General features: G+C 47.3%; 1 protein-coding gene across 1 annotated transcript in view; it reads left to right on the top strand.

Annotated features, from left to right (window-relative positions):
* PLXNA4 (plexin A4) overlaps positions 1-22,564 on the top strand; it is a 502,367-nt gene that overhangs the window by 452,040 nt on the left and 27,763 nt on the right. The window contains exons 22-25 of the mRNA XM_054292393.1: positions 2,949-3,217; positions 6,833-6,899; positions 9,510-9,656; positions 15,026-15,185. Of these exons, the coding sequence (XP_054148368.1) occupies positions 2,949-3,217; positions 6,833-6,899; positions 9,510-9,656; positions 15,026-15,185 (643 nt within the window). The remainder of the gene's footprint in view (positions 1-2,948; positions 3,218-6,832; positions 6,900-9,509; positions 9,657-15,025; positions 15,186-22,564) is intronic.

Raw genomic sequence — 22,564 nt, 5'->3', positions numbered from 1 at the left:
TGGCAGGGAGGAGGAGCAGGAGCTGGCACAGGCAGGCCCACGCTTGGCTGGCTGTGTAATCAGAGATGCCTGCTCGCCTTTGCTCCTGCCATGGCGAAGAGCCAAAATTCATCCACTGTGTGGAGAGAGACATTAAAAAACCTGATCTGTCAGCAAGGAGGGCTTGTGGGGCTGGGCAGGAGGCTGAGTTACACGTAGCTACCATACAGATTTGGAGTGCCGGTTGAGGGGCTTCCAGCCGCTTTCCCTCAGGACGAGCAGCTCCAACAAAGGAGGAACGGGGGGTGCTGAACCTCCCTCTCACATGTGTGTACACACAAACATTTCCAGCATCCCTACAGCCAATTTCCATCCCTACATTCATTAACCCCATCCAGCTGATCACAGAGCAGCATCTGACCCCTGCAGAGGCCTTAGCACGGATGCTCCCCTATGTAGATACACACTGAGCTAATGTTCCAATCCAGCACCTTTGATCTCTCCTTCCTTTCATTCCATTTGTTGAGTTTTTTTTTTTTTCCCTTAATCCTTTGTAAAGCTTCACCAGCTCTCTCTGTGTCAGCATCTTTGGCTACCAACGTGAAGGCAGCTCCCATTCTCCTCCCTTCTCTGTAGCACCCAGAAGGAATTGCTATTTATTGCAAAAGGCCCCAGCACAGATCCCACAGTGAGAAGGCCTTACTTATTTCCAGTTCATTTGCTAATTAACTGCTTCCAGATGCAGCACAAAATACTTTTCTTGTTATTTTGTTTTAATTCTCCATAATAACCCTGGGATAGACAATATTAAATGTTCAAGTGAGTGAGTTAAAAATAATTATTGGCAGGATGGGTGGTGGTGGTTTTTTGGTTGGTTGGTTGCCTCAATCTATTTAGGAAGTAATTTATTTGTTGGATGCAAAAAGAGTTCAGAACTCTAATTTCCAGAATTAAAAAGTAACAACTCTATAAGAGGCCTTGCATTGCTTGTCTGTTTAAGCAAGCCAACTTATTTTGAATTAAAGTGCCAAATTTGGGTGGTTATTAATTCACATATGCCTTGGTGACATGTGCTGCTCTGTGGTGAGACCCTCCAGCTTCCAATAAAAGTTTTCAAGGGCTGGAACAGCTTCAGCAAGTGGAGGGATGAGTTTGGGGTTCTCTATTTAGGTTCCATCTTTGCCTAGAGCCAGAAGGATCAAAAAGACCTGTGTGGAGCCCAAGGTCCAGCACTGAGGTCCATATAATTTGTTCCATATAAAAATGAGTTCATCGGTCTCTCACAGCTGAGAAATAAGAGACTTATCAATCACTCTGTCTTCAAAACAGCTCAGCTCCCAAGCCCAGGGGTTCTGCTGGAGCTCAGGGTGTCCTCTCACACTTTCACCTGCCCGGCTCTTCAAACCAAGGCCCAGTTCTATGGTCACCATCTCAGCCACTGCCTCACTGCCTCTCTTCATCTCCTTAAAACCTCACACTGGGCTCTCTTTAACATTCACTCTCTTGCTGCCTCTCCCAGCTCCCTAAAGCTGAACCCCACACCCCTGCAAGCAGGATTCTTCCAGGAATGAGAAAGAAGTTTTGCATGAAATCAGAGTAAGACTTCAGCCTGACTAAAATAAAAATATAATGTGGCATGACGACACATTCAGGCACCAGAAATCCCTTTTGGGTGCATTGAAAGCCCTTGAAAACGTTTCTTGGAAGCTGGAGGGTCTCACCACAGAGCAACACATGTCACCAAGGCATATATGAATTAATAACCACCCAAATTTGGCATTTTAACACAAGCTGGCCCCTGGCTGGGTAATAATTAGCATGGACTCCATGCATTTCAGAAGGCTCATGATAAAAATCTTTATTAAGAAACACATACTTTTATACCCTAGTTCACTACAGGTAGACCTAATTTGTCCTCTAATTAAAACAGCATCACCACTGGCTAATTAAGAAACCACCCTTTGGTAAACAGATCTCCATAACACATTCCACACATTCACAATACCAGGTGCACCAACTGAAGATAAGAATTGTTTCTCATTCTTTTCTCTGCTCTTCTCACAGCCTTTCCCAGAACAATTCCTGGGAAAGTTGTGTTTCTCTCTGTGGCCAGAGAGCTGCTGCCACAGGTGTTCTAATCAGAGAGGGGAACACAGGACTGGAAACATCATCTGAACGTGGCTGGGAGTCTTCTCAGACTTCCTAATCTTTAGATGATGTATGGATTCCCTTCCTGTCTTTCCTTAGTGGAGAAGCTGGAGGGATGAGAGCAAAGAGAGAGTAACAACAGTACATTTGACAGTGGGAAAATGAGGGAAAGGGAAAAACTCCTGTTGGGACCCAGGACATCCCTCTGGCTGCCCTGGAGGACTCAAGACCCTGGCAGGGGCTCAGAGACCTTGGCACAGAGTCACAAACACCCGTGCCTTTGATTTTAGCCCATGGAAACAATTACCAACTTTGTGTGAGGCGTTACAAGCCACAAGAGTTTGAGTAGAATGATAGTGAATTTGTCACAGGGTGCAAAAGTAGAATTTTGGGGATTTAGAATGGGGGTTCAAGAGGCAAGATGGAGGAATCTGGGCTTCTCCTTCTTCTTCTTAGCCTCCATCTTCTACTGTGATGGTGGCACTTCTGGATTGGTTTAGAGACAGACTGTCTAACGTAGGTGATAGGTATTGGAAAATTATTGTAAATAAAGCACACGTAGTTCTTGGTATAAAAAGCAAACACCACCCCAAGGGCAGGGACTGTGCCACAATCCGACCTGCTGGACAGATCTCAGCAGGTCAGAAAAAGAACGTAATAGAAAAGAAAAATAAAGAAGAAAATTAAAAATAACTTTGAAAACCAGAGCTGAGGAATGCCGACTTCTTCTTCGGTCACGGGGCTGTGAAAAATACTTTTAATACCTCAGGAGCCATTCCAGCAACACAAAACCCAAGAAAACTCCCTTTCTTCTTGCTCAGGTCCCTGGCTACCGTCAGGAGCGGGTGGAGAAGGGCCTGAAGCTCTTTGCCCAGCTCATCAACAACAAGGTGTTCCTGCTGTCGTTCATCCGCACGCTGGAGTCGCAGCGCAGCTTCTCCATGCGCGACCGCGGCAACGTGGCCTCGCTGATCATGACGGTGCTGCAGAGCAAGCTGGAGTACGCCACCGACGTCCTCAAACAGCTCCTGGCTGACCTCATTGACAAGAACCTGGAAAGCAAGAACCACCCCAAGCTGCTGCTCCGGAGGTAAGGATGGCTGGGCATGGAGGGAGCAGGGCTGGGAGGGCTGTGCCTGTGTTGGGGTTTTTCATGAACAGGCTGGGAGTGCTGGGAGATGTTCTTTGAGCTTTATTGCAGCATCATTACATTTTTGAGACAATTGGAAGATGGCAACAGCTGATGTACAACCAGCAGGAGCCAAAGATTTCTTTGTGTCTTGGTTTGAAAAGACTGTCTGCTAAGGAAGGCAGGAGCCTCCCCTGAAATGGAAAATGCAAACCTCCTCCCTCCAAATAATTATAGTTTTGAAATTAAGAGGCTCTCAGGCAAGGATATGGGAATAGGAATTACAGTTCTTTATTAGGAAAATTAAAAATACAAATGCAATAGTACAAAAAAGAGAACAACCCACAGGCAGGGTGAGAGCAGGAGCTGCCCCCTGTGTGCCAGGGCGGTGTCCCAGCCCCATCCCATGGGGGCTCAGCCCTCCTGCAGTGCCAGCTGTGGCTCTGCTGCAGCAGGGATCCTGCACAAGGGGGGAGTTTTCCTCTGCAGCCCCAGGGCTGCTGCAGATGGGCCTGGGCTCCCTCTGGCCATGCAGGGCAGCAGAAAGCTGCTCCTCTGGGAATGCAGGGGGCAAAGGCTGCTGTGCTGTGCCAGGCCCAGATTGGATCCAGGTAGGAATGCTTGGCTCCTCCCCTGGGCAGAGCATCTCCCCATGGGATGCTGGGATTGGATCAGCCCTGCAGGGACACTCAGTGGCCATGGACAGCAGAGATCTCCTGGAGGGAGGGTTGGCTGTGGCAGAGATAAAGAAAACTGCCCCACCTCTGACAGATAAGAATAAAATACTCCATGTCCAACCTAAGACACTTTGTTACAGAGCATTTTAAAAACTCTCTAGCCAATAGCATATTGCTAAAGCTTGCATACAATTTTTCTAGCCAGTTACTAAAAGCACACGTACACCTGCTTCACACATGCTTGCTTGTATGCGTTCTATTAGCAGTACACAATTAAGCTTAAAACCTTCTACCTAAACCATTATTAAGCTTAAAACCTTCTACTATCTTGCTGAGCATATTTTTCTGCAGCCTTAAGGTCTATCTTAGACAAGCCTATAACTCAAGCTATTGTTTCATGTCCTTGCTTGCTGTACTATTGAAACTTTTTCTACTTTCAGACTTTGCAGCTGCAGCTAGATCTAAGTTTCTGTTCTTTCTGTTTCTAAGTCCTGCTTTTACAGAAGTCTTCTTACCTTTAGTATTTCCCACAATGCCCACATAAACATCAAAATCATCTTTGGAGATGATTGCTCTGTCTCCTCCCTAACCAGAAAGTAATCAATGATCAAAATTTACAGAATGAATCCACCTCTGGATTTTCATGTGGATCCTCAGAAAGTTCCATAAGGACAGAAAAAGCTCAATCCTTATTTTGGGCTCTTTGTATGCTTAAAATGTTAATTTATGCTTACATTTCCTTTTAATCTGAAAACTCTGATCATGTTGTGTATAGGAATATCACATATATGGTCTATTAAATCCCTGGTGAGAGGATGTCATCTTCCATCTCCTGCCTGGGACAGTGATTTCCCAGCTTTGTTTCTTGTTCCTGAGTTAACTACAGACACCTGGAGAGTCTTCAGCTGCATTTCGGGATCTCATTTCTCTCCCAGAGCTGGGAGTTAGTGTAAATCAGCAGAAGAGAGAGACAACAGAACTGGATTCATACAGGGAACAAGTTTGAATTGATGCTTCTTGGCCTGGCCTAAGGTCTAAACTCCACACTTCTGGGGGAAGCCTCAAGTTTGGAATCTACTGCTCTGTACTTAAAGCCCTTTCCTTGCCTAGGGAAGTGCTCCCTCTTCTGCCTTTAGGATCAGATTCATCTCCCTTTCACAGACTGGACCAACCCTCCTGGTTCAAGGACCCTACATAAAATAAGGGGGGGTTTCTGGGGATGAGTGGCCTTTGCCACAGCTCAGAGCTGACTCTGAGGAGCCCCCAGATGATTACAATGGACAGCTTGGACCCAGAGGAGATCTCTGGTGCCTGCTGGGCTGGGGGGATTTTTCATCTGGCACATGGCCCACTGTGCAGAACCAGCAGAAAAGGAGCAGAAGGCACTTGCTGGTATTCAGGGCAGCAATGCCAGGGGCAGAGGCTTTGCTTTGGTGTCAGTTGACTTTCTGATGTGATCAAGCCCTAGAGCCTGGCTGGTGACCACCCTCCGGCTGTCCCCAGACATCCTGCCTGTGCTTCTTTCCTGATGCTGGATGGCACAGCCTTCCCCCTTCATTTCCTCCTTTTCCTTCCCTTTTCTCCATCTCTTTGTCTTAGATTCTTGCTCACTCTGAGCATCCCATCTTTTCTCTTCTTCCTTCCTCCAGCCCTTTTCTAAGTCTAATCCTCTTTGCTGGACACTAATTGTGGTCTTTGGAATGAGAGCCAGTGAACAAAGAAGGCACGTCCAGTGCTCCAAACCCTGGGAGCACCAGGAGAAGTCAGAGAAGTTCTGCACTGAGCAGCACCAGAGCAGAACACGTGAATAGCTCAGTGCCTTGGGTCAGATGTTGGTGTGAGGTCCTCAGACAGCTCTTTGGATTTAACTTGGTGCTTCCCTTCTCTCCCCATGAGTCTATGAAAGGGAGTCTTTTGCAGTTTTGGAGGAGTTTGACAGAAGAAAGGAGCTGGTAGAAGTGGTTTTCCCACCTCACCTGTGTCCAGTGTTCACCCTGCATGACATTTATGGCCCCAAAAAGGTTTTCTGTACAGGAGCAGCAGCAACAACAAACAAGAACCTCTGCATGGCTTTGATGAGAGCCATGACAAGGAGGACCCACTTTAATTCTTCCAGGCAGGGATTCTTCTTCTTTCTTGGTTTCCCCAAATTTCTCTTGTTTTTTTTCTCCATCTCCTGCCTGGGACATGGATTTCCCAGCTTTGCCTCTTGTTCCTGAGTTAACTACAGACACCTGGAGAGTCTTCAGCTGCATTTTGGGATCTCATTTCTCTCCCATAGCTGGGAGTTAGTGGAAATCAGCAGAAGAGAGGGACAACAGTGCCTGTGCTGAAGCCAGCACAAGTTTCTGCAGGAGAAGCTCACCCTGAAGCCTGGAGATGGATTTTTGTTTGATTGAGGACGGAGTGCTCAAGGGCAGAAGGATGAGCTCTGTGCGTGTGCTACAGTGACACATTGAGGAGTGTAATCACTCCCAAATGCCAGGGAGATAGGCAGTGCCAGATAACTGCTCCCCAGAGACTTAGATCTGTCTCTCCTGAGTATTTATCCAGCCTCCTTGACATATGGCCTCACTCTGAGCTCCTCAGATTTGATGGATTTATCCGTCCTGAGCTCTTTGGAGAAGATTCCCTCAAATGTCATCAACTCCTTCTCGTTGTTGGAGACACTGGAAAACAGACACACACAGGGACTTGTAGCCACAGGAGAGTCAACAGGGCAGCAAGGGTTTTCCTGCAAGTTTCCTAAATCCAAAACTAAAACAGGGAACCTAGGACGTGCTAAATCCTGATGGTGCCATGCAGGAATTCCCACTGGGCAGGAAGATGGAAAAGTGCAATATTTTGATAGGACCAGCATGACAAACTCATTTCCAATTCTCTTTTCTCTCCACTTTAGGACAGAGTCTGTGGCTGAGAAAATGCTCACCAACTGGTTCACCTTCCTCCTCTACAAGTTCCTCAAGGTAAGAGCAGGACCATACCTGGAAAAACAGCTGCTCTAAAAGCATTCCTTCTTGGTGAGGATTACTTGGGGTGAAAACTTCCCAGATGACAAGTTAAAGGCTTTTTTTTTTTTTGCCTCTGGAAGGAGGTCACTGCCTAATAGGAGCTGGGCTATTTTCCGACCCAGGGAGAACAAAGAGGGACAATTTGTTAGAGAGAGGCAACTTGTGGTCACTCTCTTGTACAGAGGTGGGATCTAAGGGTCAGTGCAGAAATGGGAAGGATTTCAGAGCCTGCCTGAGACCTGTGTGGAAAGTGCTGTCCTTTCAACAGCAGCCTGAGGTCTCCATCATGTGGTGACCCATATTTCCAGTGCACAGGGGATGGAGATCTCCTTCCACCCCAGCTCAGGTGCAGCACTGAGAGAGACACAGCCCCATGAGAAGTGGAGGGACACCCATCAGCAAAGCTTGAGTACAAGGATTTGGGGCAGCCCCTGAGCTCTCTCATTCCTCCTGGAAGGTCTCCTTGGGCTTTGTGGAGTTGAAAAAGTCTTTCAGTCTTTGAGCCCTGCCACTGACTGCACGGGAATCCAATTTTCCCTGAGCCTCAAGAATCACAATTGCCAAGCTCAGAGCCAGCCTTCATGGAAGGAGCTGAGCTCTGCACCTCTCCCCCATTCCCACTGCAGCTGCTAAATATCCTCCCACCTCACATCCTCATTTGGACACAATAACCACCTCTGCCAGGCAATTTGAGGCTGCACAAATAAACCCCAATCCTCCTGAGCCTTCCCCAGTTCAAGGACGAGCACATGGGAAAGTTTTGAAGGTCCCTGGAAGGTAATTTCAGTGACTCCAGTATCAGATCCCTGCTTTCAGCTGAAAGGAAAGGATATAAGGAGGTGACTCTCTAAAGAGCTGCTTTTATAATAGGCTTTTTTCACCCCACTCAGCTACTTGTCTTCTTGCCTTAGCCTGAACAGAGGCCTGATAAGGGCAGGAGACAGGCACACAGAAGCAATATGCTGCTGGCAGATAAGCTAATTAAGTGGGAGACAGGTGTAGGGACTGAAAAAGGGGCCACTTTGCCTCGATTATTAACTTGTTTTCGCCGGGATTTACACCAGAGGAAAATGACCTGGCTGGTTGAGCTGGGACACGAGAGGAGAGGGTGAGGAGGGCAGGAAGGAGGGAGGGATGAAGGGGAAGGAAGGCAGGAGCAGAAAGCTCGGGGTGCAGCAAGGGAGGGAAAGCGTGGGAAGAGTGAGTGGAAACGATGAGGAGGAGAAATTAGGGACAGATGAGCTGGACTGTGCCTGCCTGGGGCTGCTTTCGGCTGTCCTGTGCTGGGTCCCACACCTCTGTCACCTCCACGTGGGTTCAGGGGCACATCTGGGCCTGAGAATTCCTGTTTGCCTGCAAATTTCTGTTTGCCTGCAGCATTAGAGTGCTCAGGGAGTCTGTGGACTCTGCCCAGACACCCAGGACGTGGCACCAGCCATCCATCTCCCTTTAAAATCTCCTTCCAGGCCATTTGGGACCTATCCCACTACATGCTCCACCAGTGCAAAGCCCTGGCCTAGTGGCAATCACCAGAACAGCCCTGGCATTGTCAGGGAACACCAACACCATGACAGGACACTCAGAGAGTCACAGAATAAGCTGAGCTGGAAGGGACCCACAAGGATCATCAAATCCAACTCCTGGTGCTGCACAGGACCATCCCCAAGGGTCCCTCCATGTGTCCAAGAGCTTTGTACCATCAAGTTCAGCTCCTGGTGCTGCACAGGACCATCCCCAAGGGTCCCAAAGCTCAGAGATAACTTCTCCATGTGCTTCCATTCCCATTCATGTTGACCCCACATCCTGATGGGACACAGACTTCTTAATGACCGAACAGTGCTGGTGTCCTCTCAGTGCCCAAACAGTCCCATCCTTGAGTGACCCTGAAGCCCAAATGAAACTGGTGGGTGATGGAGCAGCATCACTGCATTTGGGAGATCCACATCACAAAACTTCCCTCGGGTGCCCAAGAGCTTTGTACCATCAAGTTTAATTCCTGGTGCTGCACAGGACCATCCCCAAGGGTTCCACCATGTCCCCAAGAGCTTTGTACCATCAAATGCAACTCCTGGAGCTGTACAGGACCATCCCCAAGGGTCCTACCATGTGCCCAAGAGCTTTGTACCATCAAGTTTAATTCCTGGGCCTGCACAAAGCCATCCTTAAGGGTCCCATCAGGTCCCCAAGAGCTTTGTACCATCAAGTCCAGCTCCTGGGCTTGCACAGGACCATCCCCAAGGGTCCCACCATGTGCCACCATTTTTACTATCAAGTTTAATTCCTGGGGCTGCACAAAGCCATCCTCAAGGGTCCCACCATGTTCCCAAGAGCTTTGTACCATCAAGTTTAATTCCTGGGGCTGCATAGGACCATCCCTAAGGGTCCCACCATGCTGGTTGCACTCTGTGGAAGTGGAGGGTCACCTCTGATCCTGTGCTGTTGGAATGGACTGGTTTCCATTGATATCCACCATGAGCCATATTGAATGGTGGACCTGGGATGCCCATGCTGGACTCTCAATTCCAGCCTGTAGTTTCACCTGGTGGTTGCCTCTCATCCCTGCAGGAGTGTGCTGGAGAGCCTCTCTTCTCCCTTTTCTGTGCCATCAAGCAGCAGATGGAGAAGGGCCCCATCGACTCCATCACGGGGGAGGCGCGGTACTCGCTGAGCGAGGACAAGCTCATCCGGCAGCAGATCGACTACAAGACCCTGGTGAGTGCTCTGGGCATGCCTTCCCCTGGGCTCATCCACAACCTTCTAAGGCCTAAAGGGCCTTTAGACAGCAGAAAGCAGTGGTTGAACCTCTGGGGTGATTTGTTCTTGTGTTTTAGTAGAGTAATACTGCCTAAGGATGGCTGTGAAAATTTTAAAATTATGAGGATTTCAGCATCAAGGAATAGTCAGAGATTGTAGATAGACCTATCAGGTCAGCTCTAGAGCTGGTGCAACCCTCCCTCCTGAGAGAGCACAAGTCAAAGAAAAAGGAGCTTGATTTAAAGATTTCAAGGGAAAGAAAACCAATCCCTGTCACTGAGCCATTTTCCCCAAAATGGAATTGTTTGCATAGGGTAAGATACACGTTGCATATGTGCAGCTTTAGCTTCTGCTCTGAGATTACACCCTCTTCCCACTTGATTAAAGAGCATCAATTAAAGAGCATTAGATATCTCTTCTTAGAGTGTTTGTGGGCCTTCTTTCTTCCCTGGATGCATTAAATCCACTCTAAGTCTCTGCTGGATGAAAAACACTTTCTAAGCCTTCAATGATCCTTGTAATTTTTCTGTTTCCTATCTTTATTCTCAGCAAATCCCAAGCTTCAGGACAGTCGGAAGATGCTCTAAACTGATCAGATTATTTTATTTGCACTTTCAAATGAGGGAAATTCATCTCACTTAGCTCCAGATACCTCTGAGGGCTGTGTCTAATCACAGAATCATGGGGTGGTTTGGGAGGGGACCCTAAAGATCATTTAGTTCCAAGTCTTAGACCTTAACCTGTCTTAGACCTGTCTTAGACTTCAGCCCAGGCAGGCTGATGCTAGAAATGCCCTTTCATGTTCTTCAACTCCAGTCTAGAGCTGAGCTTTGATTGAATCCAAGTCTGATGAGGGGGTGGACTTAATTCTTAAATAAGGCCACAGTTGTATTCTGCATATTAAAAACGTGACTTTCCTACTGAGCTGGCAGAGTGCTGCTTCTCTGCTGTTATGCGTGGCTGTCTAAAATTTCAGAAGACTGATCACACATGGAGAAAATGAGCAGAAAAGAGAAAAAAATGCAGCCACAGAGCGATCACTTTCACCCAAGGAAATCCCCCCGATCCTTTTAGGCTTGATCTGAAGCAGCCAGCAAAGGGTAGTAATTATACATCAGGCTGAACAAAGCTCTCCTCTGCTGGCTTTGTGCTGTTTGATGATAATCAGCTCTCCCTCTTACATCTCAAGAGCAGACAAATATACCCCGATAGGAATCTCAGCAGATTTACAGAGATCAGCTCTGGTGAAGGAGATTAGGAAGGAGCAGAATATGAATAGGATTGTTCTTCGTTTCTGTTTCTCTTTATTTCTGTTTTATTTCATCCTTCTTCTACCTTCCTTGAGCTGCCTGACATCTTTTATTAAAAATATAGAGTAATGAAATAAAGCCAGAACTGATTCAGTGGTTGCAATATGGGAATTCCAACAGAAAAATGGAGAGAGAATATTTACAGAGGCCTGGAGTGACAAGACAAGAGGGAATGATTTCAAACTGAAAGAGAGTAGGTTTAGACTGGAAATCAGAGAAAAAATTCTAGCCTGTAAGATGGGGAGGCCCTGGCACAGGGTGTCCAGAGAAGCTGTGGCTGCCCCTGGATCCCTGGGAATGTCCCAGGCCAGGTTGGATGGGGTTTGGAGCACCCTGGGATAGTGGAAGGTGTCCCTGCCACCTTGGATTACTTCCTTACCATGGGAGTAATCACAAGCTGTGCCTTTATTATTTAAACGCCACTAATGTGCAGTGGAAATCAGGGCTTAGCTGAGCCAAGCTTTGCATGTGCACAGACACTCAGAGACAGATCATGGCTGGAAGAGCTGGCAGATAAAAAATAAAAAAGCCCAAGGATGGAGTAAAAGGTCAATAAACAGAAATCCAGAGAAATGAGATGTCCCAAGGCAACACAGAGTCAGTGGGAGAGCAGAGCTCAGAGATAACTTCTCCATTTGCTTCCAGTCCCATTCCCATCCATGCTGACCCCTCATCCTGAAGGGACACAGAGTGACAGAACAGTGCTGGTGTCCTCTCAGTGCCCAAATAGTCACATCCTTGAGTGACCCTGAAGGCCAAATGAAGCTGGTGGGTGATGGAGCAGCAGCACTGCATTTGGGAGATCCACAAAACTTCCCTCAGAGTGACCAGTCCTGTAGGAACACAACCCATCAAGGGGTCTCTTCCCCACCAGCTGACATCAGAGATTGTGTTGAAGTCTCTGAGCAGCACTGCTGGATTTGTTTCTGGTTTGAGTATGGAGAAGTATTGAGTATTGAGTTCTCATACTTCACTCGAGAACAGCTGGAAAACTCCACTGGAAAGATGATGTAAAACCTGGGGAATATATGCCAAAGCCACTGTGCTCTGGAAGTGGAGTTGGCTTCCATAACTGGGGTTAGAATTCCCTAAAATGTTGGAGGGACAGCCTTGACAGTCGTTGTAAGGAACACAGAGGTGTTTTGGGGTTTTCAGGGGTCACCACTGCCCCATCTGTGCCTGGAGCAGAACAACAGCCCTTGGAAGAATTGCCTGCCCTGCTCCTTCTTCCAGCTGAGCTGGAAAAGAGGGAAGCAAGGATTTCTGCAGGCAGGGTGGGATTGAGTGTGGTTCACTCAGGCACAGTTTTCCTGGCACCTTCTAAAGGTGATTAATCCCTGTAAAACTCCAGGATAACCCAGATCAAGTAACCACTGTCATCTTCCAGCTGGGTGCTGGTGTGGGGACACTGGTCAGCACCTTCAGGAGATTTTGGGGTCTTCTGCCCCAGCTACTGGCCTGGCATCATCAGCTCAAATCATTTTAAAGATCACCAAGTGCCTTCTGTGGGAAACTGACCCAAAATCCAGCTGTTTGTATCAGAGATTTATCACACCACAGAGCTTGCCTTGACTGGCACCAGCTCATTTTAGCTGAGCTCAGACCACTGAGAGAGAAACCTGGAGAGTAACTTGATGCCCAGAGCCAGGTGTGACCCCAAAGAGCTGTCCCAGGCTGCCCTCACTGCTCCATTTCCCTGTGACAGAATAATTTAGGCTGGAAAACATCTTTAAGATCATTAAGATCATAAACTAAACACCAGTGCAGGCTCTCAGCAAACAGGTGAGATTTTCTGGAGGTACCCAAGAAGTTTGCAGAGGAAGAGGTTCCTCTGGGCTGGGAATGGGCATAACCCAGGAGAGCTGCAGACCAACTAATGGCCTTCAACACTGGACTCATTTCAACAGTTTTGTGTACAATTCTGTGATCCTTTGAGATGAAAGGTGCCCCAGAACTGTAAATCTGTGCTGTTATTATGATCTGAATTGATGCTTTTTCAATACTTCTGGAAGTGACATACAAATAATAGCATTATGATCTAATCAATATCTCCTATTTACATCTCCCCTTTCATCCAGCAAGATCACAGAGCTCTTTGAAAGCAGTATCTTCACAAGTCCCTCTTGCCTGAGCACAGCATCACCAAAGGAAGCCTGGTGAGGCAGTGTGTAATTAGGCTGATAGGATTTCACCCCATTTTTGAGTTCCCACTGCATTTTAGGAGGTGAAGATGGAAAGAGATGGACAGTCCAGCACCTCTTGCATGCTACAGAAGGGAATTTAAGTCAAGTTAAAATTTGTCTGAAGCACAAAAACCAACATCTCTGTGCTTGTAAAAGTGCCACAGAAACATTTTAATGACCATGTACAGCCTGGAGCATCACTGAACACCCCTTTCAAGTGCAAAGGTGTGCTAAGTTTATAAAACTTTATAGACTTCACACTTGTGCCACCAGAAATGAGCAGAATGATCAACAGAGACACAGGCAAGGCTTAGCAGGGAGATTGCTGTTAAATGCTCTGTGTTTAAGGTACCCCCCCCCCCCCTCACCACATGCTTTGCATTTACTCTTGGACAGAGCAGAGAAAATTAAATTTTCCTTCTGAGAAAAGAGAGGCCTCTCCAGTTGGGTTGATTTTCTTATTCTGTATGTGAAAGCAAAGGCTGCTGATGTTGCTTTGTGTTTCATTTCTTAAAGAGCCCTGCATTTCAGATTAATAACATTCTTCTGAGGAGGGTCTGCTCAGCTCCATGGCTGTGCTGATGGACAAACATAAAGCTTTTCCCTGGGATTATCAAAACCAGGTGACAATGCAAGGAGGACACTCCTGAATTAGGTCACCTTGACATCTCAATGAGCATTTTTTACTGAGAGCACTCAGCTGGTGTTCATGGGTTTTCTGCTGTTAAAAAAGAAATTCTTCCCTGTGAGGGTGGTGAGGGTTAGAGGTGCCCAGAGAAGCTGTGGCTGCCCCTGGATCCCTGGAAATGTCCAAGGCCAGACTGGATGGGGCTTGGAGCAACCTGGGACAATGGAAGGTGTTCCTGCCCATGGCAGGGGGTGGAATGAGGTGATTATTGAGACCCCTGCAACCCAAACCCTTCTGTGACTCCATGATTAAATACAATGAAGATACCCCCAGGTGAGACCACATCTCTGTGCCCATGTGAGGGAGGAAATACCCTTGGTACCCATTCTTTGTGGCACTCACATTTTCTGGAAAAATCCCTTTGCCCAGGATTTTCTCCTGGGAAGCTGAGAAGCCTCAGAGAAAAAGGAAAACAATATTATCTCATTTGCTTCTCTTGTGTTTTGTTGCATTGGAATGTGTTTGGAGATTGTTTATCCAGCAGGTGATTGTTTCATTGGTTCCATGTGAATTGTTTTGACTCTTTGGCCAATCAGGGCCAAGCTGTGTCGAGGTTCTGCAAAGAGTCACGAGTTTTTCTTTAATATCTTTTTAGCCTTTTGTCTGTATCCTTTCAGTATTCTTTAGTATAGTTTAGTATTCTTTAATATATTCTAGTATCATGTCGCTATAGGACATGAAAGAACACAAGCGCACATCGCTGTTCTCAAGATGAAGGAAAAAGGGAAGTTTATTTTCTGACTCTAACGTTTATAGTTTTTCAAGAGTGACAGTGGATTGGAGGGTGACAGTGCCACCTCTCCAATGACACTGGTCAAACCAACAGTCCATCAACTTTCTCTTCTTCCATAAAGGAATGCAAGACAATGAGTTATTCACAGAAAGTGTGTGAGAAAGTTCACTACAAGAATGTCAACATCAGAAGGCTTAGAAAATCTTAAAAAACCAGGGTGACAGTATCATAAAATAATAAATTAGCCTTCTAAGAACATGGAGTCAGATTCATAATTTCCTTCCAATGATGGGGCACCCCATAAATGCAACAATTTTCTGCACCCTAGACCCCTCCTGTAGGATGCAGACACCTCAAGGGGGGCAGGCAGAGGGTTTGAGTAGCCTGTGCAAGGTGTTGGTGCCTCTCCTCAGGTGCTGAGCTGCGTGAACCCCGACAACGTGAACAGCCCCGAGATCCCGGTGAAGATCCTCAACTGCGACACCATCACCCAGGTCAAGGAGAAGATCCTGGATGCCATCTTCAAGAACGTGCCCTGCTCCCACCGGCCCAAAGCTGCTGACATGGACCTGGGTAGGAGACTGCTGCTGGCCAGGGGGGGACAGGGGAGCTGGGAGATGGACAAACTCCATGCAGAGACTTTGCTCTGGACAAAGAGCAAAGAGGTGTTTTGGGGTTTTCAGGGGTCGCCAACTGCCCCATCTGTGTTTGGAGCACAAGAACAGCCCTTGGAAGAATTGCCTGCCCTGCTCCTTCTTCCAGCTGAGCTGGAAAAGAGGGAAGCAAGGATTACTGCAGGCAGGGTGGTGTTGTCTTATACATCAAGAGTTCTATTATCATTATAGTGCAAGGATTCCATACTGCCAGAGTTTTGTGCCTCCTCAATGTTTCTCACAGGCACCTCCTCTAAGCACTGACTGTTCCTGGTCCTCACAGCAGCCATCTGACTCCAGATCCCACCAATCCACTCTTTTATAACACTGCTCTTATTGGCTACAAGTGTGGCCTGTTAACATCAGGCCTGCTCCTGATCTTTAGTAATTGGTCCAGCTGCAACTCTTTAGGGGATAAGATTACATTTTATATCACCTTCATTTACCCATACTGTATCCCCCTACAGGGTGGGATTGAGTGTGGTTCACTCAGCACAGTTTTCCTGGCACCTTCTAAAGTTGACGTATCCCTGTGAAATTCCAGGATATCCCAGATCAAGTAACCATTGTCACCTTCCAGCTGGGTGCTGGTGTGGTCAGCACCCACAAGAGATTTTGGGCTCTTCTGCACCAGCTGCTGGCCTGGCAGGGCAGCTCAGATCATTTTAAAGAACACCAAGTGCCCCTCTCCACACTCCCTGCAAGGCAGAGAAACCACAGTGGGGCAGAGGGGACATTTTGGTGATGTTTATGCTCCTGGCTTAGGAAATATTTGGCCATAAAAAGACCAGTGCCATGCTTTTTGCCCATAGAATTCATCCTGGACAAATGTCTGGAAAAGGCATGAGTGGGGCTGTTCTTGTTCTCTTGCCAAAGACCCCTGGAAAAAAGAAACCTGGAGAGAGAATGCTGTTTGTAGTCTGAATTTGGGATCCACAGGCAGGTGTGGTACCACACCTGGAGAATATGAAAAAAATGTCGAAAAATCTGAAGGGTATGAAAAATTGTAGAAAAATCTGCTCAGGCCATTGCTGAGATGTCTGGTGGAGAGCTGGGGACTCCATTGTGGCTGAATCTGCCAGAATTTGCTCTCAGTGACCTTCAGTGAAAGAGACTGGGCTGGAAAGTGATGGAGTCTATAAAACCAGCTGAGCTGTAGAGGAACCAAAAGGAGAAGGAATGGACCGAGGCCAAGAAACGATTCACAGCAATAATGAAGGCAGCAATGAGAGGTCAGGGATTGAAGTTAAGTGTCTGAGTGTGTGTATGTGTAGGGGAGGGAGGAGTTCCTGACAGAAATTGCCCATCAAAGGCAGTTAGAATAACGGAAGGAGCTGCCAAAAGCAGCAGCAGTAAAGAGCAGATCACGTACATCATCCAGAAGAGGACCCACTATGGCTCTGGAGTGCTGAGAGGTGGGGAGAGCCTGGGGGAAGGCAGGGCAGGGTGCCAGGGCACAGCACAGCACAGCAATGGGGTTCACAGCCACATCTCCTGGCCCATCTGGTGGTCACAGAGAGCAATTCCTGCAGATCTCAGGCTGGGTGTGGCTGGGGATTGTTTGTTCTGCTGAGAGGATGAGGGATGCGTCCGTAATGAGATGCAGGAATTTTACCTGCACATTGTAAATACAGGGATTAACTGGATTCCACTGTAGTTCTGGGAGCCAGAACTGTATGTGTGTGCAGGGTCCCAGCTGGGGCCTGACAATTCTGTTTCTGGTTTAGGAAATATTGACCTCTTCAAGACCAGACTGGACAGGGCTTGAAGCAACCTGGTCTGGCGGAAGCTAGAAAGGGGCTGGAGATTTCAGATCTCTTCCCACTCATTTTAGACTGTGATTCTCTATCCAACCCAATCCAGCCTGTGATTCTATGACCTCCTGAGGAGCAGAAAGTTCCAGAAAGTTGGCATGAGCATGTGCACCCCTCAGAGAACAGGCTTGCCCACAGTGATGACAGACTGGCTAATGGGCAGCTCTGGGAGCATTGATGAGGCAGCTGGGGGGAAAAAACAATTAAAATATAAATAAAAAGTCCTTATCCAGTAGAAGATAGCAGCAATGCAGATAACAAGGTGGGGGGAGCATGGGTGAAACAGGAACAAGAGTGTAGCATTCACATTTTCTGGAAAAATCCCTTTACCCAGGATATCTCTCCTGGGAAGCTGAGAAGCCTCAGAGAAAAAGGAAAACAATTCTTATCTCATTTGCTTCTCCTGTGTTTTGCTCATGTGGAATGCATTTGGAGATTGTTTATCACAGGTGATTGTTTCATTGGATTCTGCTGTGAGTTGTTTTCACTCTTCGGCCAATCAGTGCCAAGCTGTGTCAGGACTCTGGAAAGAGTCAAAAGTTTTCATTATTATCTTTTTAGCATTCAGTAAGTGTCCTTTCTGTATTGTTTAGTATAGTTTAGATTAGTATTCTTTAATATAATATAGTATCATAAAATAATAAATTAGCCTTCTGAGAACATGGGGTCAGATTCATCATTCCTTCCTTCATCTGGGGGGAATACAAATACAAGAGGGTCCACACACCAAGTCACAGCTCCATCCCAGCTTTTCCTCAAAGAAATGATGCTCCTTGGCACCTGGCATCCTTCAGAGATGCTGCAGGCAGCAAGGAGAGTGCAGAAAGCCCTGCTGGCCCTCAGGAACCGTCCCAGAGCTCTCAGGATCAGCCTGAGCCTGCCCTGAGCTCAGGGGCTGGAGCAGAGCAGAGCAGATGGCTGCAATCTGGCCTTGGAACCCATGGCTTTCAAACAGCAGCATCATTTCCTGCTCCCATCACCATTTTCTGGGCTTTCTGTCCACGCTCAGGCCAGATTGCTTGCAAGGCAGAAAGCAAACAAGCTAATGAGTTGTTTTGAGCTGTTAAATGCAGGGTAGCTGCAGGCAGAGGGACTTGTGTGTGTGGCAAATGTCACAACGTTTTGCAGTTGCCCAGGCAACTCCTGGAGGGGGTTGTCAGCTGAAAGCCTTGATTTTGGACACCCTGAGGTTAGGTTTTAGTGCAAACCCCCAAATTGCAGCCCTCTGAGTAATGACTTCTTTCCACGGTGGTGATTTTTGTTATTATCATTTTTTAAAAGATCTCTCCCGCACATGAAACACCCCATCTTTGGGAAGGCATCAAGGTGTGAGGGTCACAAAACAGGAATGTGGCTTCATGCCGAGCTGTTTGCTCTTCCCTGGGGTCTGGATGCTTTTTGGAAGGTGGTGCTGAGGTCAGAGGTGGAGGGAGGAAGCTGCTGGCTTGGCTTGCTCTCAGTGATGCTGTCCCAGGTTCATTGTGGACCATGCCAGGTGAGATTTCACTGCCTCACCAGCCCTGCAGGGCTGGGATGTGGGTTCATTTAAGCTGGAAACATTTAAACTGGGTCTAATTTAGAATGCATAGAGTAAGACAGAGAGTTTGCATTCATCTCTCCTGAAGACAGGCTGGGAGAGCTGGAGGAGACCCCAGAGAGACTTCAGAGCAACTTCCAGGGCCTAAAGGGGCTCCAAGAGAGCTGGAGAGGGACTTTGGGCAAGGGCCTGGAGTGACAGGACAGAGGAAAATACTAAAATTTTTTTAATACTAAAAGAAGGGGAGCTTTAGATTAGATTTTAAGACAGAAATTCTTTACTCTGAGGGTTCTGAGGCCCTGGCACAGGGTGCTCAGAGAAGCTGGGCCTGTCCCTGGATCCCTGGAATGTCCAAGGCCAGGTTGGATGGGGCTTGGAGCATCCTGGGATAGTGAAAGGTATCCCTGCCATGGCAGGGGTGGCACTGGATGGGCTTTAAGGTCCCTTCCAACCCAAACCAATCCTTGATTCTATATTCACTCCATACAGGACAAAATATTTCTCTGTCGTTTCCCAGCTCCATGTTCTGGGATAAACTTTTGTTCCCATCCCTTTCTCCATCCCAAAAACAGAGCTGAGTTTCTCCTCTCTTCCTAGACCTGAATCAGAGGGACATGTAACATTTTCTGTAGGATTTGAGGTGCAGGGTGACATCTCCCCATCTTCCCTCTCCCCACAGAGTCACCCCCTAGCCAGGCATTGCTGCCTTCACCTCATTGCCAAAGGGCCCCTGGAATTTCCTTTTTCCCAGTCAAGTTGAACAGAAAGGTTGTTCCTTAAAAAAAAAAAAAAGGAGAAAAAAAGAGAAAAAAAAAGAGGCAAAGAAGTAATTCCTGCGTGCAATAAAAAGATACACTATCTGCTGAATGAAATATAAAGGCTTCACAGCAGCTGTCTCCTGAGTTTGCATTTACCACTGCTCCTGATTGGAAGACTTGATAAAGTTAATGGGATTTTTACCTCCCTCCCCCTCTCCTCCCTCTCTCTGGAAGGTGGGAGTGTAACAAATTGGATTGGAGTGTGTCTGTCCTTTGTGCTGGATCCCAGCAGAGAGGGGACAGGGTGCTGCCAGCAGGACAGAGCTGACACTGAATGCTGTGAGGATGGATGGCAGGGTCACCTTCTCCCTCCCCATTTTCGTGCAGGTCTGTTTGGGACCCCCTGAGCTCGTGGAGAAGGGGAGCAGTGAGGCCAGGAAGAGCTGGGGACAACTGGGGCTCCTTTCCCCATCATTTCCCTGTCATTGCTCAGGGGCTCAGTGAACTATTAGAGGTGGAGTGATTTGTGTTTGGGCAGGGAAATCAGGCTGCAAAACTGAAACTGGAGACTCCAAGCCTGCCCTGGAGCTTTTCCTCCTTGTTTTGAGCAGTCAGGCTGGCCCTGACTCTTCCTTACATAACTGGAAGGCCCTGCAGGAAGGCCAAGGAAAGGGCTCAGAAATCCCCAGAGCCTGCACAAAAGGCTTGAGGAGACATCTCAGGATGTCCCTGGAGCAGGGGGAAACCTGCTCTGAGCACCTTGCCCAGCCCTGGGATACAAATAAAGCCCAGGAACTATCAGAGGTGGAGTGATTTGTGTTTGCGCAGGGAAATCAGGCTGTAAAACTGAAACTGGAGATTCCAAGCCTGCCCTGAAGCTTTTCCTCCTTGTTTTGTGCAGTCAGGCTGGCCCTGACTCTTCCTCACAGGAAGGCCAAGGAATCAGGGGATCCCTGAGCCTGCACAAAAGATTTGAGGAAACATCTCAGGATGTCCCTGGAGCAGGGGGAAACCTGCTCTGAGCACCTTGCCCAGCCCTGGGATACAAATAAAGCCCAGGAACTATCAGAGATTAGGTGATTTGTGTTTGGGCAGGGAAATCAGGCTGTAAAACTGAAACTGGAGACTCTAAGCCTGCCCTGGAGGTTTTCCTCCTTGTTTTGAGCAGTCAGGCTGGCCCTGACTCTTCCTCACATGACCCTTCCCTGCAGAAAGGCCAAGGAAAGGCCTCAGGGATCCCCTGAGTCTCTGCACAAAAGACTTGATGAAACATCTCAGGATGTCCCTGGAGCAGGGGGAAACCTGCTCTGAGCACCTTGCCCAGCCCTGAGATACAAATAAACCCCAGAACGAGGAAATCTGTGCTCAAGAACCTGTGCATCCCTCCCAAAACACGAGTGTGTGTCTCTCCAAAGATGAGGCAGGGCAGAAAACATGCAGAAAACGGGAACATGCAGAGCCATGAAGGAGGGAGGTCAAAGTGACACTGTCCCCATGACCCTGTGAGAAAGGCACACAAGAAATGCTCTGTGACAGCAGAATTGGGCTTTGGCCTTGAGTGAGGCACTTCCTAAGAGCACCATTTCCCATCCCAGCCCAAACTTCAGCATTTTTTTACTCTTCTTAGCAGTGTCTGGGAGCAGTTGGATGGCAGGGATGTGGCCCAGGTGGGAATGAGCAGAGAGCATCATCCTCAGGCTCCACAGGGGTGATGTAGGTGCAGTGGTTTTTAATAGTTTATTGCATTTCTTTACTTTGTATTTGGTGTATGGCAGGGGATATGGTACACCCAATGTCATGTTCTTTAGTTTGGGTGCTAATAAGGTTGGTTTTGAAATGAGTTTTGTTGTTTGATTCAATATTTTTAAGGGTATTATGTTTTAAAGGACTTGTTTTTTAAGACCTAAGATGGTGTTACAGGACATAGTGTGAGGTATAGGGTAAGTCTCTAATTATTTTAAAAAATTATTAAGTGTTGGTTTTTTATTATTGTGAGTACACAGTGTTTACTTTGGTGTGTTTGGGGTAGTCAGATGTAGTTAGGCTTTTCTGTACTTATATTTGGAATATTGTCTGCTATTCTGTATGGCTTTTGTTTGTTTGGTTTGTTTGATGGTAGTCTCACAGTTATGGATAATCTGAGAAATATTGTTTATGGTTAGGTTTATTCTTTAGTCTTATGCTCACTTATAGGTGTTATCTGTACCTCCTGAAAGTTCCTGAGCTTCTTTCACCTTTAACATTTGTTTTTCACAAGAGTGTGTACAATTTTATAGTAGCTGGAAGCTTTCCATCCCTTCCATCAATGCCTCCCATGCAAAGCCACCCCAGCAGGTGAGGATGTGAGGGGCTGCAGTGGCTGAAGGGCGGTTCAGGATCAGTGCTCAGCCAACACAACCCCTGCTCACCCTCAGTGTCTCCAGCCAAAGTAACACCCAGCAATAAGCACAGTTGCTGACCCCTCGCTGCTAATTTCAATGAATAATAAAGGCAAGTGCAGCTTTCCCATTGCATTTTAATTATGTGATAAGAAAAGTGCTGAAACCAAAAGAAATTTGCAGCAGTCCTTGCATTTTTATATTGGGAAAAACAAACAAGGGTGGCAGGTGATGTCTCCAAATCCAAGAGTTCATTTTAATTAACTCCTGCTAATGAATGGACTTTTAGATGTGGCTCTGGCTAAGCTGTATTTGACTGGATCACTGTGACTGAAATGTGACAACCAAGAATGGTCCAGCTTGATGAAGGCTCCATGGCCTTGAAGGTCTCTCCCAACCCAGGGATTTTGTGAATTCTGTGAATTCACACATATATTGGTAGCCTGTTGTATTTATGGCTAGTTTTCCCAGTAATTTTCCATGTCTTTTCCCTAGGCTGAAAGACAAAACAAAATACCAGAGCCCCAAGCCCCAGGAGGTGCAGGGTCCCAGTGCTACCTTGGTTCTTCCTGGGAGCCAAGGTCGAGAACAACTTTTTGAGTTACATTCTCATGGACAAAGCACAGCCAATGCCAAGGGGGGCTCCAGAGAAGGGACTTGACCTGGGGAGGCTGGAATTGCATCACCACTTATCCTCCTAACTGGTGCTTTTTATCAATTATGCTAATTTCCTAAAACCTATAAAATCATATTCACTGGACTTCTGTGGACATCTTTCCACAACTGTCCCTGAAGTCCTTCAAATAAAGACC

The sequence above is a fragment of the Melozone crissalis genome, unplaced genomic scaffold (assembly GCF_028551555.1).
Source record: "Melozone crissalis strain CALT ecotype California unplaced genomic scaffold, PUWL_Pcris_2 ptg000110l_1, whole genome shotgun sequence".
Lineage (NCBI taxonomy): Eukaryota > Metazoa > Chordata > Aves > Passeriformes > Passerellidae > Melozone > Melozone crissalis.
The sequence above is the reverse complement of the archived record's forward strand: the minus strand, read 5'-3'. Positions and strand labels throughout refer to the sequence as shown.